Consider the following 15,549-nt stretch of genomic DNA (forward strand, 5'->3'; position numbering starts at 1 on the left):
CAGCAGCACATGCTCTTTGTGCTGCCAGGAAACTGAGAATGTCCTGGCTCATCCAGTAACTGGCTGCCAGGAGAAATTTTTTGACTTGCCTTGCAGATGTAGCAAAAGGATGCTTGGGAGTGGGAATATGGGTACCTGGGAAGGAAAGCTGTGCTCTTGGATGGCTCTGCTCCATGCCAGTTAGTTGACAGCTGAAGCTGAGCAAAAAAAAGCATTGCCAAAATATAATCTCCCTTCTGCAGCCTTGTTTGTAGGCCCTGATTCAGGAAAGTGCTGTGGAAAGTGATAATATCCTTTGGAATCAGGAGGAGTTGCTTGTTTCAGGAAGTATTCTGTTAAATTTAGGCTACTTTCATACTCATTTTCTCTCTCCTAAGTGCTTGGATACTTGTAATCCTTCAGTGATGTGGGGGGTGTACAGGGATGGTGTACAATGCAAAAGATGCTGAGTTTTCCTGTTTTCCATCAGCTACTGGAAGGGGAAGCACAAAGCCAGCCCCACCTGCTGTTTTATGTTCTGAGGATTGCATGCTTTGTGCTGAAACTTTGAAGATCTGGGTTTTTTGGTTTTTGTTTTTTTTTTTTTTACCTTCCAACTTTGTTTAGCAAATGAAGGGTTGAATTTTTTTTTTCTCAGGCAAGGCTCCTGTGCAGAGGTGATGGAGCAAGAGGCCAACCCCAGCCAGCACAGGCACAGAGAGCAGATGAGCTTCCAGACTCACAGATTTGGGCTGGGAGATTGTTTGGTCTATAAAGAGGGAATCACTGGCCCCTGCCTTGCCCATGGCTGTGCAGGAATGGTCACAGCTGTGCTGCTTTGGCATTTGAAGATAAAGGGTTTAGGCTCACTTGTAAGTAAAAGTTTAGGCTGACTTGTGAGTAAAGGCTTAATTATGGGATAATTACAGAAGTTTAACTTTTCCTTGTGGGAAATGTGTGCTTTTAAAGTTGGTGTAATGATGTTTACCACATAAATAGAATGATTTGCATAGGGGATTTTTCCCCCTGTAACTACTCCTAAATCCTTGATCTCTCCAATAGGCAGCAAACTGCTGTGCTTTTCAGAGCTCCATGCACACAATTCATGCTGCCTAATAATGGTGGTTTTCAGGGAGTTACAAATTCCAGGTAGAAGCTGGGTTTTGTTCAAAATATTCATTAGAAGCAACGAAGAAGGAGGAGGAAGGAACACTCATCAGAGTTCAAGATTTTAGTATGTGTGCTTTTCCACAAAATAATGAGGTGGCCACATACAGTTCCAAATACTCAAAACTCGCTTTTTTAAATGTATATCCTCTAAATTTCTTCTGTAAGGGCTCTTTTCATGTGTGAGGAGGTGGCTTTCTGCAGCCTTCTTATACCATGAAGTCCTCTGGTAGGGTCCAGCAGCTCTGCTCAGGCATTCAGAAACTTCTAAGGATGCTCTTCTGGCAAGGGAAAAGCAACCTTTCAGTCAGGTTCTGTAGATCAGAGATAAGCACGTTCATTCTTCAGGGAAGCAACATTATTTTAGGAACTGTCAGACTAGTAAAGGCTTGACTACCCTTTTTTTATTCCCTTAACAACTGCTGTATCTCTCTGCCTTTCTTCCAAGTGCACACAATCCCCAGGGATAATGCTCCAAACTCTGTGTGTGCGCCCTGTGGAGCTGGAGAGCTGGAGCACTTAGGCAGATGTGTTTGCAGTGGAGATGAAAACAAATGGCTCTGTTTAATGGAATCAGTGTACTTAAATAATGTGCTGATGTACTTCACACTCCTGCTGCATCTCCTGGAGTGGGGAAAACGGTGGCTCTGACGTGCGTGTGCTTTTCTGTGTACATAAAAGTGCAGCTGTTTGCTGGAATTTGGAGAATCAAAGAACCACAGAATGCTTTGAGTTGAAAGGGACCTTAAAACTCATCTCATTCCCACCCCCTGCCATGAGCAGGGACAACTTCCACTATCCCAGGTTGCTCCAAGCCCCATTGTCCAACCTGGCCTTGGACAGGGATCCAGGGGCAGCCACAGCTGCTCTGGGCACCCTGTGCCAGGGCCTGCCCACCCTGCCAGGGGAGGATTTCTTCCCAATGTCCCATCTAACCCTGCCCTATGGCAGTGTGAGGTGATTCCTCCTTGTCCTGTGCCATGGAAAGGTAAGACAAGGCTCTCATTTTAATTCCCTCAGTTTAATTCCCTCCCTGTTTTCCTTGGTGGAAGGCTGCTTTTGGAATATAGGGATGCTGAGCATATGAGGCAAGGAGAGCTCGAGCAGATCAAAGTCCTGGCTGCTGCTGGGAGGTGCAGTCCAGCTCCTTCCACAGCAGCTGCACAGCTCAGCTGCCTTGCCTTGCTTCCTCTTTGTGCCCTGCTCCTTATCCTCCTCCCTCCTGCCCCAGGGCTTGGGAATGTGTGGCTGGCAGGGCCCTGCAGTCCTGGGTAGCAGCAAGCAGGGAAGAGGGGAGGAGAATCCCACACTCTTCTCCCAGGCTTTTCATCATTCTTTTCCATTCCAATGTCTGCCATGCCTCCGGGCTGGAGGGGTTGCAGGGCAGTAGCTTTGAGTGGTGGAAGGTGAGCCTGCAGCATGAGTCAGCTCTGTCCCACAACCCAGCACTGGGAGTGCTGGAAGAGCTTGTGTTTGCAGTGGGAAATCACAGCCAGCCCCAGAGGGAGGCTGTTAAGGGAAGGCTCTCCAGGCTTGAGGGGCCCAGGAGCTGCTCTGACCCTTCTTGGCAGCTGTGGGGCTGAGGGTGGCCCCTGGCAAGCACAGGGCCCTTAGCTCCCCATCTCTGCTGAGGGTGCAGGGACCCCTTAACATAAAAATCTCCTGGAAGAGCTACAAAAGGAATGCTTGAGCTTCAGAAAGCCAGAATCCAGGTCAACAACAGGATCAACTCTTGCCTTTGCAGGAGCAGGGAGCTTAGGATATCTTTCCTTCTCCATGTTTGCGATCGTTGCCATAGCTGCTGCCTTTGATAGAACCTTCTGTTTTCTCTCTCCTGCCATTTTTTTTTCTTGGCTTGATGAAGCTTTCATTCTTTTTAGGATCAAGATCTCCTTTCCTAATTCAGTTTTAAAGGAGGTGTTTGACAGCTGTAATGCCCAGTCCTATCTGCTCTTGAATCCAGGAAGGAAGGAAAACAGACACACAATAAATTAGAAGAGGCTTCATTTAAGGGTTGTTGTTTTTTCTGTTTTATCTCTGCAGAAATAGTTTTAGCCCTTTCTAAAGTAACAAAATGTTGCCTAGCTAGGTATCAGTAAGACCAAAAGAACCTGAGGAATAACAAAAACCTGGGAATGACAGAGCTGTTGCTCCAGGATACCTGGATCTGCTCCACTTCCCACCTTCCCACTTGTCCTCTGCTCTCACCAATCCTGTCCATATAGAGAGAGTGTGAGAGCATCCCCTCTTTAGCAACAGGCAGCTTTTCCACCCTGCTTGCCCTGAAAAGTATCATGGACATTTGGCAGGGATATCTATCCCAGAAACAGTAGGGAAGGAGCCTGACAGACCTTGTCTCAAATCTTGGGTTTGGTGGTTGTGTCTGTTTTATTTTAGGTGATGGCCCCTGCTGTCCCATGCACTGGGTGCCTCTGTGAATCAAAAGGACAGTCAAATCTCACTGGATTAAATAATCCATTTTCAACTTGATAGTCTGTCCCTGTGAAAGGAAACACTTTTTGATGTGGGAGCACATCTCCCTTTCCCAAACCCCTCTTAATCCCATACCTGTGGAGGGGTGTGATCCCCAGGGTAGATCTCTATTAAATTAAAATTAATTGGAATATAATTTAATAGAGGGGTAGCATCTCCATGGATCTTACACTGTGAAGTAGAGTCAGTTTGAGGTGTTTAACTGTGCTGTGTGGCTTGGATTATTTCCTTGGCTTTTCCCTGCACTCTCTAGTGGATAACTGATCCTCTTATGGGCACTTCTCTTTCCAAAGGATTTTTATTGTCTGGTTTTTTTTAGTGAATGAATGAAGGGCAGGACAGCAGTCATTGAACAGTTCCAGCAAACTGGAATTGTTTTAGCCTCAATTCGGAAAAACTTTTGGGTGCTCTTGTTTTTTGGGCTGTGATGGATGTTAACAGCATTGAGGGTTTTATTTAAGTAAGGGATGGCAGGAGTGAGGCTGTAACAAACATCTGAGCCAGGCCTTTGTGAACCAAGCCATGCACACCTCAGATGTGTGTTTGGAGGGGAAATTGTTCCCCTTCCTTGCTTTAACTGCTGCTCTGGGGCACAGGATCAGTGGTCCAGAGATCATTGAGTCCAACTTAAACCCAGCAGTGCCAAGGCCACCACCAGCCCATGTCCCCAGGTGCCACATCCACAGGGCTTTTGAATCCCTCTAGGGATGGGGACTCCTGGGCAGCCTGTGCCAAGGGTCACAGCCCTTTCCATGAAGAATTTTTTCCCTAATACCTGATTTCAATGTCCCCTGATTTATTTTGAGGCTGTTTCCTGTTGTCACTCAGGAACCAAACCCTCCTAGAATCCAGCCAATATCTGCAGCCCCATGTTCTCAGATTCTCTCAGATTTTAGCTGCGTGCCTACAGCACTGTCAGCCCTTTGGAAGGGAGGATTTCTCCTGTAGGAAGCAGGAATCTGCTCCCAGCAGGGATGGCAGGGGCTGTTATTGTGGCTGTTCTAAACAGCCTCGGGATATTGATGAATGAGCCCTGCTCCCAGAGCAATGACTCTGCTTTTAAGTGCTCTTTGATCAGTGCTGCTCCAAGCAGGCTATTTATAGAGCTCCTGGAGCTGTGGAGCCCAGCCATCAGCACAGAGCAGTGCAGGAATAGCAGGCAATAATGGGAATTCTCTTTGTTCCCCAAAGGCTGGAAAACAAGGCAGGCTCCTCCTCAACAGCGTTTCCAGGTGGTTAGAGCCCTCCAGAGCTCTACCTGCACGTGCCTGCTGTGGAATGGTCTGGAGCAAGCAGCTGGCTGGAGCTGCTTGCTGCTCTTCCACAGCCTCTGCTACTTTATAGGGCTTTTCATCATGTTTATGGTTTTGACAGGCACTTCTGTGTCAGGTTCTTAATTTAACTGATGAGGGGGTCTTGTTTTCATCTCTTTTCCTAATGCTCTTTTAAAGTTGAGCAGTTTGATGCCTTTGAGCTGGCTCTACCTTTGGGTTCAGCTCATTTCAGGGAGTTTTGTGCTCTTATGTGGTGGATTTTATCCCATCCCTCTGGAAATAATCCTCACTGCCAACTTTTGGGCTCTGTGGAGTGTAATGCAGCAGGCCAAGGCTTCATTCTCACTCAGTTTCCATGGAGTGGAAAAATCTGTTCCTTGGTGACCTGGCAGGAGCTCAGCCTTGCCTCCTGCTGCAGGGATGTGGGGGAGCTCTTGGGGCTGCCTGGTGGGACCTCTGTGATCAGCAAATTGTGGAAAATGGGTTGGGTTGGAAGGGACCTTAAATCTCATCTCAGGCCCCCTGCCATGGGCAGGGGCACCTTCCACCTCCAGCCTGGCCTGGGACACTTGCAGGGAGCTTGTACTGCAAGAGAAGGTGAATATTCAGTCCCTCTCTGTTGGCTCAGCTGCTGGCAAGTCCCACTGAGCTTTTTCCTGTCTCCTTTCCATCATCTCTTGCAGCCAGGCTGCCCAGCCTAGACAAACCCAGCAGCCTCAGGGCTGCTCCCTGATTTCCATCCCTGCCCTTGTGCTGGCCAAGAGCAGCCTGGCAATTTCAGCTGGGTGCACTTTGGAGCACCAGCACATCTTCCTCCTTGCCCTGCATCCCCACATCTTCCCTGCTGCTCCTGCCACTCCTGTCTGCAGAATCCTGCCCTGTTCCAACCGTGCAGCTCCTTTACTGCAGTCACAGCTGGACAATGTGGGATTTGAAGAGCAGACTTTGGCAAAGTGGCCTGTGTCACTTGTGCACAGAGCATCAATTCCCATCCTCCTGCTTCCTAGGTAAGATGGGAGTTGTTTACTTGCCTCTTCCCTTTTTCTTTTTGGCTATTTTGAAAGCTTAGCTGTAACAAATCCCCAAACTCTCCTGCCTTTGCCAAGGCCCACTGTGAGTGATGGAGTTATGGATGAATACTTGCAACGCTTGCTTTGATGTCTTGCATGTCTTTAACCAAAGGCACCCAGGGAATTTGTTTTGGACAATGAATTTGAATTCTGTTGGGGTTGATATTGTAGCTTTTTAAAGAGGGCAGATGTACCCAGAAACAAAACTGTAAACTGCTGTATTTTCCCAGAGATCTCCTGTTGCTTTAATAATCTGCTTATCTGGGAATCTCTTCAAGTATCAAAGGGCCAATTATGTGCTGCCTGGAGAGGACCAGGGAGAGCTGTTTTTGTGTCACAGGCTAGTCACAGGAGGTCTCATGTCCTCCCTGGCTCACTGCTGGAAATCCATGGGGCAGAGGTAGTAATAATTTATTTTCATCTCCCATCTCCTCTTTGCTCAGTGGGGGGAACTCTCAACAGGACTGTGTGGTTTCTGCAGATGTTTAGACAGGACATTAATTGAAAAAGCTCAGAAAAACTGCTCACAAATGGTTTGTGACAAGGCAGGGTGGGGGAGTGTCTTGTGGAGGAGGTCAGGTCTTCTGTCAGCTTGATTTTTAGGGAAAGAAGTGTCTTGTTTTTTGACATTCGAGTGAATATAAACACAGTTCCCCTTCCTCAAAACAACAGGCTTCATCTTTTATTAAATAGTTCATTTTTGTGGCCTGAGTACAGATTTTATCAAGAGTGCATCTTGCTTCTCTCTGCAGGGGCAGCTGTCCCCGATAGGATCCTCTTACATGTTTTTTTGGAAAGGAAAAATCCTCAGGACAAGTCTGGGGTCTTGTGTGAAACCAGTGTTTGTTTGGAGACAGGGCAGATGATCTGTGCTTAATTACTTGGAGAGGCTGCCAGCAGATAGCTTATTTTTAAAGGAAGGGTTTGATTACAGCATCTTTGCTGGCTTCTGCCTTTCTCACCAAACTCATTGGGTTTTTCTGGTGCTTTGCTTCTTGGGTCCAATATTGGAACTCTGAGGTGTGCTGTTCCATTTCTTTTTGGTTCCTGGAGGTGGATTCTGCTTTTGGAACCAGGATCTCACCATCTCTGGCATTCCAGGTCATGGTCAGTACCTTCCAAAGGGCACTACTTCAGCACTGAGACTCACAGGCTGCTGCTTAGGTCCCAGGGTCCTTGAAATTTGGGTAAAGGCTTCAAAAATCTTTGGGTTTTTCCATCAAAAAGTGGTTCCTGACTTTGCTGATGAAGGCAGGCAGATACTGTCTTTGCTTTAATGAAGATAAGTTCAGCTCTTGAAGGCTAAATCTGCAGTTTCATTTGAACAGTTTAATTTAACGTGGTAATTAACTCGGTATCTCATGCATGAAGTATTTCATATATTTAATAATGTGTGTGCCTATTTTGGAATGACATTCAGTTCCTCTCCTCCATGATACAGTTTGGGGAGCCATCTCACTCAGGCTGGGAGGGGCTGGATGAATCCAGGTGGAATGTGGTGCTGAGCTCATTGGCCTCATTTTCATACATCTATTGTGGCTTTTGTACAGTGGTTTTTGCAGTCCCTCCTTCAGCTGCACAGCTCAGTCTTTTCTGAGAGCCTGATTTTTCTGTGAGTTTGATCATTGCAATGTAAAAAGAGTATTTCATGTTCTGTAGATCCCATGTGGCACTTTAGAACTTTGAGGGGAGTGGCTGGCCAGAGTTCTGACTGAGCTTTCTGCTTTCTTTAGCTCCCTGGGCGCAAGTATGGGCCAGGCTACAACGCTGACGTTGGGGACAAGTGGATCTGGCTGAAATGAAATCCTTTCCTGCTGGAGCCCTGGCCAGGATGGACCACAGGACCTGAGGGAAGAGGAGCCACCACGTTCAGTGCACCTGCTCCACCTCACTTGTGGAGCACCAAGGAAACACTGCTTAAATCATTTCCTGTCCCCAGCAGAAGGGAGCAGACTCCCTGAAGGAAAACCACTTTATTCTGGTTTGTTTTTCCCTGAGTTCCTCAGGGATATTGGATAGTCAGTGTGGGGGATAGCCAAGTGAGCTGGGGCAGGCTCAACATCAGAGCTGAATTTTTCTCTTCCTCAAGACTGTGGCACATTATTATCCAGGATTGGTGTTGTTCTGCTGATTCAAGAGAAATTAAACCTGTACCCTCCTGGCTCTCACAAAATTAATTTCTTATTCTGTCACGTGTGGTGTTCTGTGAGGTTCATTAGAAGCAACAATGTGTTCTGAAAGGCACTGACTGGACCTCAGCAAAGCATAAGAAGTTCAGTGAGAGATGGAAATAAGTTATCTCAATTAATACAGCAAAAATCTCTGCTTAAAATTCTAAAAAAAATAGTCAAAATAATTGCCAGCAGTTGTACTTACAGCTTCTTGCTTTGATTCCACTATAGAGTGAAATGTTTGTTGGGTATAAAAGACAAGTGTAATTATTATTTTTGCAAGTCCCTGAAAGTCCAAGTTGAAAGGGTTTTTTTAAAAGAAATGACTCATTTAGTACTAGTCACAGAAATGAGGTCCCTTGGCATTGGTTCAAGCACCACTGTCCAGATTTAGGCTGCAGTTAATTTTGCATTTCCAGCACGGGGCTCACTGCTTCAGTCACTGAGGAAAAGGGCTGCCAGGCATTCTAGAATTGAGGGCAGTGCCTTGGAGTTAAGCAGCCAAGTCCTGCTTGTGCCCCTTCCTGTATCAAAACCAGTATGCAGAGTCCCTTAATGAGAGCCTGGGGGCTGCTGAGGTGCTGGATGCAGGAGCAGTGGGACACAACTGGGCTCTTTTTGCTGATCCTCTGGTGCTTTGCTTCCGTGTTTTATGTCTCATCCATCTGTCCTCTGGGAAGGGATGCCTGAATCCTTCAGGACTCCCAGGCAGTGCAGTGAGATCCTGAGCAGTGTGAGCCTCCCCCACCTGCCCAGAGCACCATCTCCCAGCTCTGAGGGCTGTGGGGATGAGAGGAGCACCTGCTGTGCTTTGAGGATTCCTCTGGAGAGTGCAGCTCTGTTTGTACACGTGTCCTCCATCCTGGTGGTGCTGGAATTCACTTGGCACTGTGTGCAGCCCAGTGCCAGATCTGGAGAGGTGTTTTGTGCTGTGGCTAGAGCAGGGGAGGCTGGGGGGGCTGACTGGGGTGCAGAGCAGCTTTAGTAGCCTTCCCCACCCGCTCCAGCAGCACAGAGGGCTGAGCTTTGGACATAAGAGACTTTAATTCCAGTCAGGAAAAGCAGTGCTGGCAAGCCCTGTGGTATGACAACATGCATCTCAAACACACTTTTAAAAATGTTATTCAGACTTTAACTCTGCTTTAAAACTGTTTATAAGCTAAATCTGTGAAGGAAATAACTTTCTCTCCCCTTGCTGTAGGAAGGAGTGCTAGCTTTTCTCTTCCCTCCTCTGTGTTTTTCTCTTCCCTCCTTCCCACTCCAACACCTCAAGAAAAATCTCTTAGCAAACCAGCTGTAAAGATTTGGGTTTTGGATGCTATGCTGTGCCAGTTGGATGAATCCATCTCCAGTTCTTACTTAGAGTGGGGAAGATAATACAGCTCAAGTCCTCTCCATGTTTCTGTGTAGGGGCATGTGTGAAACCATCTGCAGTCTGTCCTCTTATCCCAAATTCCCATTGCCTGGGGTTTGCCTCTTGCCTGTCCTGTCCTGTGCTTGGCTCTGCCTGCTTTCCCAGGGCATATTCCCTGGGGAAGGTCACATTTATGGGTAAAACCACCAGCTTTCCCTGTGGTCATTCCAGTTCAGCAACAACCTCTCCCTTGGCTTCACTTTGCACAGGAGGGGAGAAAGGAGAGAGGGGATGAGTGAGTGGTGCTTGTCTGTGCTATCCCAGTATGTCTGTTAGCAGCTTCCCCCTCAGCTGGGGCAGGCTAGGACCATCCAGGCTGTGGAGACACCTGTGCATGGCTGAGCTGCTCCCTCAGGAATTGGCTCCTCAGCAGTGACATCGAGCCCGGGGCTGCAGTTACGAGATCCAGCAAAAGTTTCTTCTCCCTCCTTCACAGTGCAACTCTGATGTTTTAATTACAAAATGACAGAAGGGGATTGGGCTGGAAGGGACATTAAAGCCCATCATGTCCTACCTCCTGTCATGGGTAGGGACACCTTCCACTATCCCAGGTAGCTCCAAGCTCTGTCTGGCCTGGCCTGGAACACTTCCAGGGCTGTGGCAGCCACAGCTGCTCTGGGCAATGCAATAGCAGTGAGGTTTCAATATTAGCCCTGCTGCCTCAGTTCTGTTGTGCCCCCACCACAGACAAAGGTTGGAATGAATCCCTTCTGTGGAAGAGCCTGCTGAGCAAGTGGAATTTAGGTGCACAACAAATGCCAGCTGGCTCCCAGTGCTGTTCACAAAAGCGAAATGAATTAGTTGTGCAGAAGTGAGTGGAAGCAACCAAAGCAGAGGGGAGATGGGATGGCACACTATCACCTGATGGGCTGCTTCCCAAAAATGTGTCTGTGCAGGTTTAGTGTGAGCTGAGTGTTGATGGAGAACCCCAGAAGCCATCTGTGTTCAGGGAGGGCTTGGGGGAAAAGGAGGTCTGGAGATGAAGGAAAAAGATGGACTCTCCTCCTTGGGGTGGCCTTCTGTTGATTTGCATTTGATGTGAGGGTGACAGGAGAAGACATCACGAGGGAGGGGAGGCCCTGCCACATGCTAGAGCAGCAGTGGCTGCCCCTGGAAGTATCCAAGGCCAGGTTGGATGGGGCTTGGAGGAACCTGGGATAGTGGAAGGTGTCCCTGCCCGTGACAGGGGGATTGGAATAGAGCTTTAAGGTGCCTCCCAGCTCAAACCATTCCATAACTGTGTGATACTGGCCAGAGCTCCTTGGGAGTGCCTGCCCCTGGGAGCTCCCATCCATGTCGGCCAACGCTGATCCCATCTGATGACGTCACTCCCTGTGATCCTGCTGAGCTCTTACACCTGGCACCACGGGTGGCAGGATGCCATGGATCTTGCTCTGGTTCCCAGCCCTAAGCCCATTTTCCTGCCAAAGGCTCATTCCCAGCGAGCCCGAGCCCGGCGCGTTGCCTCCCGCTGTCTGTGATTCCTGCGCAGGTGCTGGAGCCCAGCCTGGCTGCTGCTATCTGATGGGACCACTCCTGCTGTGCTCTGCACCCTCCTGAGCCAAAACTGCAGCTACAAATGAGGCTTCAGTTCTCCGTGCCTGAGAAATCTTTGTCTCAATTAGCTCGGAGCTGAGCATCTTCAAAGGCAGCCGGGGCGGGAATTGGCGGCGGGCGCTGCCGATCCCTCTGGGAGAGGCGGGCACCGCTCCTCATCCCTCCACCTGCTCCTGGAGCAGGGAGCACGCCTGGGAACCAGCTCCTGGGGCAATGGTGCAGTGCCAGGGTGGCCCAGCAGTGCCCCTCTGCACAGCAGGGCATGGCATTTAACCAGTGTGCTCTTCTCTGCTTCCTCTCCTGCCTACAAGAAGGTGGCTGCTCCAAGCATTGCTGCTTGCTGGGGAAGCAGATTTCTTTCTCAGGAACCAAATGCTTCGATAGAAAGCTCGCAAGAGAGTTTCTGGTGTATGAAAGGGGTTGATGCACACAAAAACAAAAGCACAAAATGGTGCTAAGATACAGCAGGCATGACCTGTGCAGCCCTGGCAGGGTCCACAGCTGCTCCCTTCACCTCTGGGTGTTTTGGGGGAGACCAGGTTGATTCATTTTATGTCACAAAAGGTAAAGGTGTCAGCAACTGGGCTGGGATTTGCCATTAGGACACAGACTCCATTGAATGGGTTTTGGTTTCTCTGCTTACAGGAGAGACTCGAGGCTGAAGGAGGGAGGTACTTGATGAAATCAATTTCCACTTTTATCTTTGGATATGGGTAAAAATCGAGCTCACGTTGCCTTCAGAGGCAGCTGAAGCAGTCCTGGAAGTCAGGTTGGTATGGGCAGGGACTGTACCTTCAGTGAGGAAGGGAAACCAAAGCCACCACGGACTCTGAGGGGTCTCTAGTCCCCTCTGACTTCTCCCTGAGGTGTTGTCAGCCAGGAGAACTCTGCGGGGAGCTGAGGGGCTCAGGAGTGAGGCGTCAGAGCTTCTGCTCTGAGTGCTGCTCCCTGGTCACAGGCTGGTTGGGAGCTGGTGCTGCAGGCAGGAGCAGGGGTGTGAGCAGACCCTCCTGGCAGTGCAGCTGTGACTTTGTCAGTGCAGCAATTCAGGAGATGGGGCCCTTGTTGCTCCCACAGTCCCCTTGGTGTCACACAGGTGGTGATGGAGAGGAGCAGGGGTGGAAGGCTGTGTTCAGTGCTGGGGGTTTGGCACAGTGCCTCAGTCCCTGGGCTTTCCTGGCACAACCACCCCTGTTTCTCCTAGCAATGCTGATTTCCATCCCACATCCATCTCTGGACTCCCTGTGGAGCTGGTTTTCTCTTCAGTGTCTGCCTGCATGCAGCATTTTGGCAAGGAGGCAGCTTTAACTGGACAACTGCTTCCTCGAGGAGCTTAACATTCAACGGGCTCTGCTGGCAGGAGCTTTTACGAGCTGTGGGAGGCAGCGAGGGGAAAACGACTTTGAGACCCAATAAAGCCTTCTCCTGGTGTGCCCAGCCAGATGTGGGTGTGATACCACTGGGTCAGGAGCATCTGCCTTGTTCCCTGGCACAGCTCCGGGCACACAAACCCCTCTCTCAGTCCTGCCTGGCCCCTCTGATTTGTGCCCCAGAGCCGGGCACCTGCAGAGCCCCCAGGGCCCCGGTCCCGCTGGTTTCCAGCGGGATGCTCGGGGCTTTCCCAGCGCATCCCATTAGATGGCAATGCAGCCTGCTCCTCTGACGGCACTGAGAAAGGGGCTGCAGCCTCCGTGGGGTGGGCTGGGGTGGCCAAGGCTCTTCAGTGTGTGCAAAGGGCTCTCAGATCTGTGCTTGTAACTCTATTTTGGCTGCTGACATTAAGAAGGATGCTGGCATTCCTGCCCTTCTGGCTTTGAGGTGCCCTGTATCATGTAGTGGTGGCTGTGGCTGTGCTTGGGCCAACTCTGTCCCTTGCCTGGCCTACACAGGTTCTGTTTGCAAGTGCTTTGTCCACCTTGCTATTCCCTGTTGCTTTATTCCCTGTCATTTCCAAGCAGGAGAAAGCACCCAAGTGGCATCATGGCAAGAGGGACATTTGGCATCTTCTCTGGGGTGACCAGTGAGCAGGACAATTCCTGCTCATCTGGCTGCCTGCCAGAGCCAGCCTGAGCTCCAGGCAGGACCAGGCTGCTGCTCCCCGTGCTCCCAGAGCCTTTCCCAGGCCTGCAGAGGATGCAGACACCTGCACTGCCCTTGGCCATGGCCTCCAGCTCTCGCTCAGGAGCTGAGTGAGTCAGGAGCTCACCTGGGCAGTGCTGGCCTGCAGCCAGGGGCTTCCCAGGCTCAGCATGGGGCCAGGCAGCAGCAGGGCCCAGGGGCACAGGGGGTGCCCTGGGCATAGCTGGGGGAACAGCCCTGCCTCCCAAACGGGGCTGGAGGCTCCATGAGTGCCCTGGTGTTAGGGGATGCACTGAACGGCCCTGTGCCTGCTGGGAGCCCCCAGATGCAGCCCCGTGCTCCATCCCCCTCCTCCTGAGCTGTGCATCCCTCAGCCTGCCTCTCCTGGGTTTAACAGGGACAGGGCTGTGCATCCCTCAGCCTGCTCTCCTGGGGTTAACAGGGACAGGGCTGTGCATCCCTCAGCCTGCCTCTCCTGGGGTTAACAGGGACAGGGCTGTGCATCCCTCAGCCTGCCTCTCCTGGGTTAACAGGGACAGGGCTGTGCATCCCTCAGCCTGCCTCTCCTGGGTTTAACAGGGACAGGGCTGTGCATCCCTCAGCCTGCTCTCCTGGGGTTAACAGGGACAGGGCTGTGCATCCCTCAGCCTGCCTCTCCTGGGTTAACAGGGACAGGGCTGTGCATCCCACAGCCTGCCTCTCCTGGGGTTAACAGGGACAGGGCTGTGCATCCCTCAGCCTGCCTCTCCTGGGTTACCTGGGACAGGGCTGTGCATCCCACAGCCTGCCTCTCCTGGGGTTAACAGGGACAGGGCTGTGCATCCCTCAGCCTGCCTCTCCTGGGTTAACAGGGACAGAGTGGTACATCCCTCAGCCAGCCTCTCCCTGGCTTACCTGGGATGTCACCTGGAGATGAGGGAGTGCTCGGGTCGGGATCTGGGGATGGAGCAGCGTTCCACAGCAGCCCAGCCACGAGGAATGAAGCAATATTAAAGTGCAATATTTCATTGCTCTGTAATTAACTTCAGCTGCTTTCAAGCTGCAAGAAATTACCCTCAAAGCCCGTTTTTGTACTGAGGAGAACTTTGAACTGCGTTCGCAGCCCTTGTGCCTGGGAGGGAGGAGAGGCCGCTCCTGCTGTCTGTGGCTGCAGCTCCATGTGTGGTTTGGGACCAGCCCTGGGCTGGCTGTGCTGGGCTGCCGTGTCAGCACAGGCAGGAGTGCTGGGGCTGGCATCAACCCTGCTGGGGCTGGCATCAACCCCACCAGGGACTGGCATCAGCCCCAGGCGTGGGAAACTGCTGTGGCATCCCAGAGAGCCTCTGGCTCCACCTGGAGAGTCTTCTCTGCTGGGATGGATCCTGGTGCACCCAAGGCTTTAGATGCATGCTGCCATCCCAAGGTCTTCCCAAAATACTGTGGGCAAATTAATGCAGGGTGTGAAACTTCAGCCAGCTTGTTGGAGAGAAATTCAGAAATTCAACTTAGCTGCCTTCTGGCCTCCTTCAGCAAAGACCTGATGATCTGATGGCTTTTGGGGAGCCACTGATGCCCAAGTGGCTCAAAACACAGCTCTGCATTTCCCAGCAGGACCCCTCCTGCTCCAGCTCCCTAAATTCCTTGGAGAATAGGCTTGTTTGTGTTTACTTTCCATCTCCCATCTCTAGCAGGATCCATGGAGATGGGCCTGTGCAGCCCAGGCCTGGGGAGGTGGCACAGGCTCCCAGCACACATGGCCTGGCTGGCCTGGCCATGGCCTGGCAGATTTCCAGGCAGAGGCTCTGCCTGGCCTGATGGTGCCAAGCCCTTCCCATCCTGCTCTGGAAAAGCAGCAGGACTCCCAACAGCTTCTCTGGGATGCCTCAGCCAGGGGCAGCTTAATTGCCTTTGATGAATTGATGAGCTCATGCAGCCAGAGGAAGATGGGAAGCATTCCATGGGAGCCGAAGGCTGGGGAGCTGTGGCACTGCTGCCATGTCTGCCATGATCAGAGGTCTCAGAGTGCTCCCATGCCCTGGGAAAGGGCTGGCTGTCCTCTTGGATGCCCTCAGGAGAGGAGCAGGGAACTGTTGCTGCTCTGGACCTCTCTGCCCACCCATGTGCCCACAGAGGAAGTGGTCACAGGAGTTTGAAGAGCTGCTCAGTTTCTGTAAATGATGATGGTGATAGTGGGTGTGAGTCATTACTCTGCATGTGTTAAAGCATGAGGAGCAGACAAACCTTCAGCCCGAATCTCCAGGGAGAAAGCCACCAGCCCAGACCCCGTTGTGGCACCTTGGGGTAGCTCAGTGCCAGTCTGTGTCCCCAGCAGCCCTGTCACACCTGTGGGTACCACCTGCAGTGGG

General features: G+C 51.0%; 1 protein-coding gene across 1 annotated transcript in view; it reads left to right on the forward strand.

The window, feature by feature from the left end:
* NDUFA10 (NADH:ubiquinone oxidoreductase subunit A10) overlaps positions 1 to 8,175 on the forward strand; it is a 29,583-nt gene extending 21,408 nt beyond the window's left edge. The window contains exon 10 of the mRNA XM_071418076.1: positions 7,717 to 8,175. Coding sequence (XP_071274177.1) covers positions 7,717 to 7,785 — 69 coding nt within the window. The 3' untranslated portion in view covers positions 7,786 to 8,175. The remainder of the gene's footprint in view (positions 1 to 7,716) is intronic.
* The last annotated feature ends 7,374 nt before the right edge of the window (positions 8,176 to 15,549 follow it).

This window comes from Agelaius tricolor, unplaced genomic scaffold (genome assembly GCF_023055355.1).
Source record: "Agelaius tricolor isolate 1412-34295 unplaced genomic scaffold, bAgeTri1.0.p SCAF_75, whole genome shotgun sequence".
NCBI classification, from domain to species: domain Eukaryota; kingdom Metazoa; phylum Chordata; class Aves; order Passeriformes; family Icteridae; genus Agelaius; species Agelaius tricolor.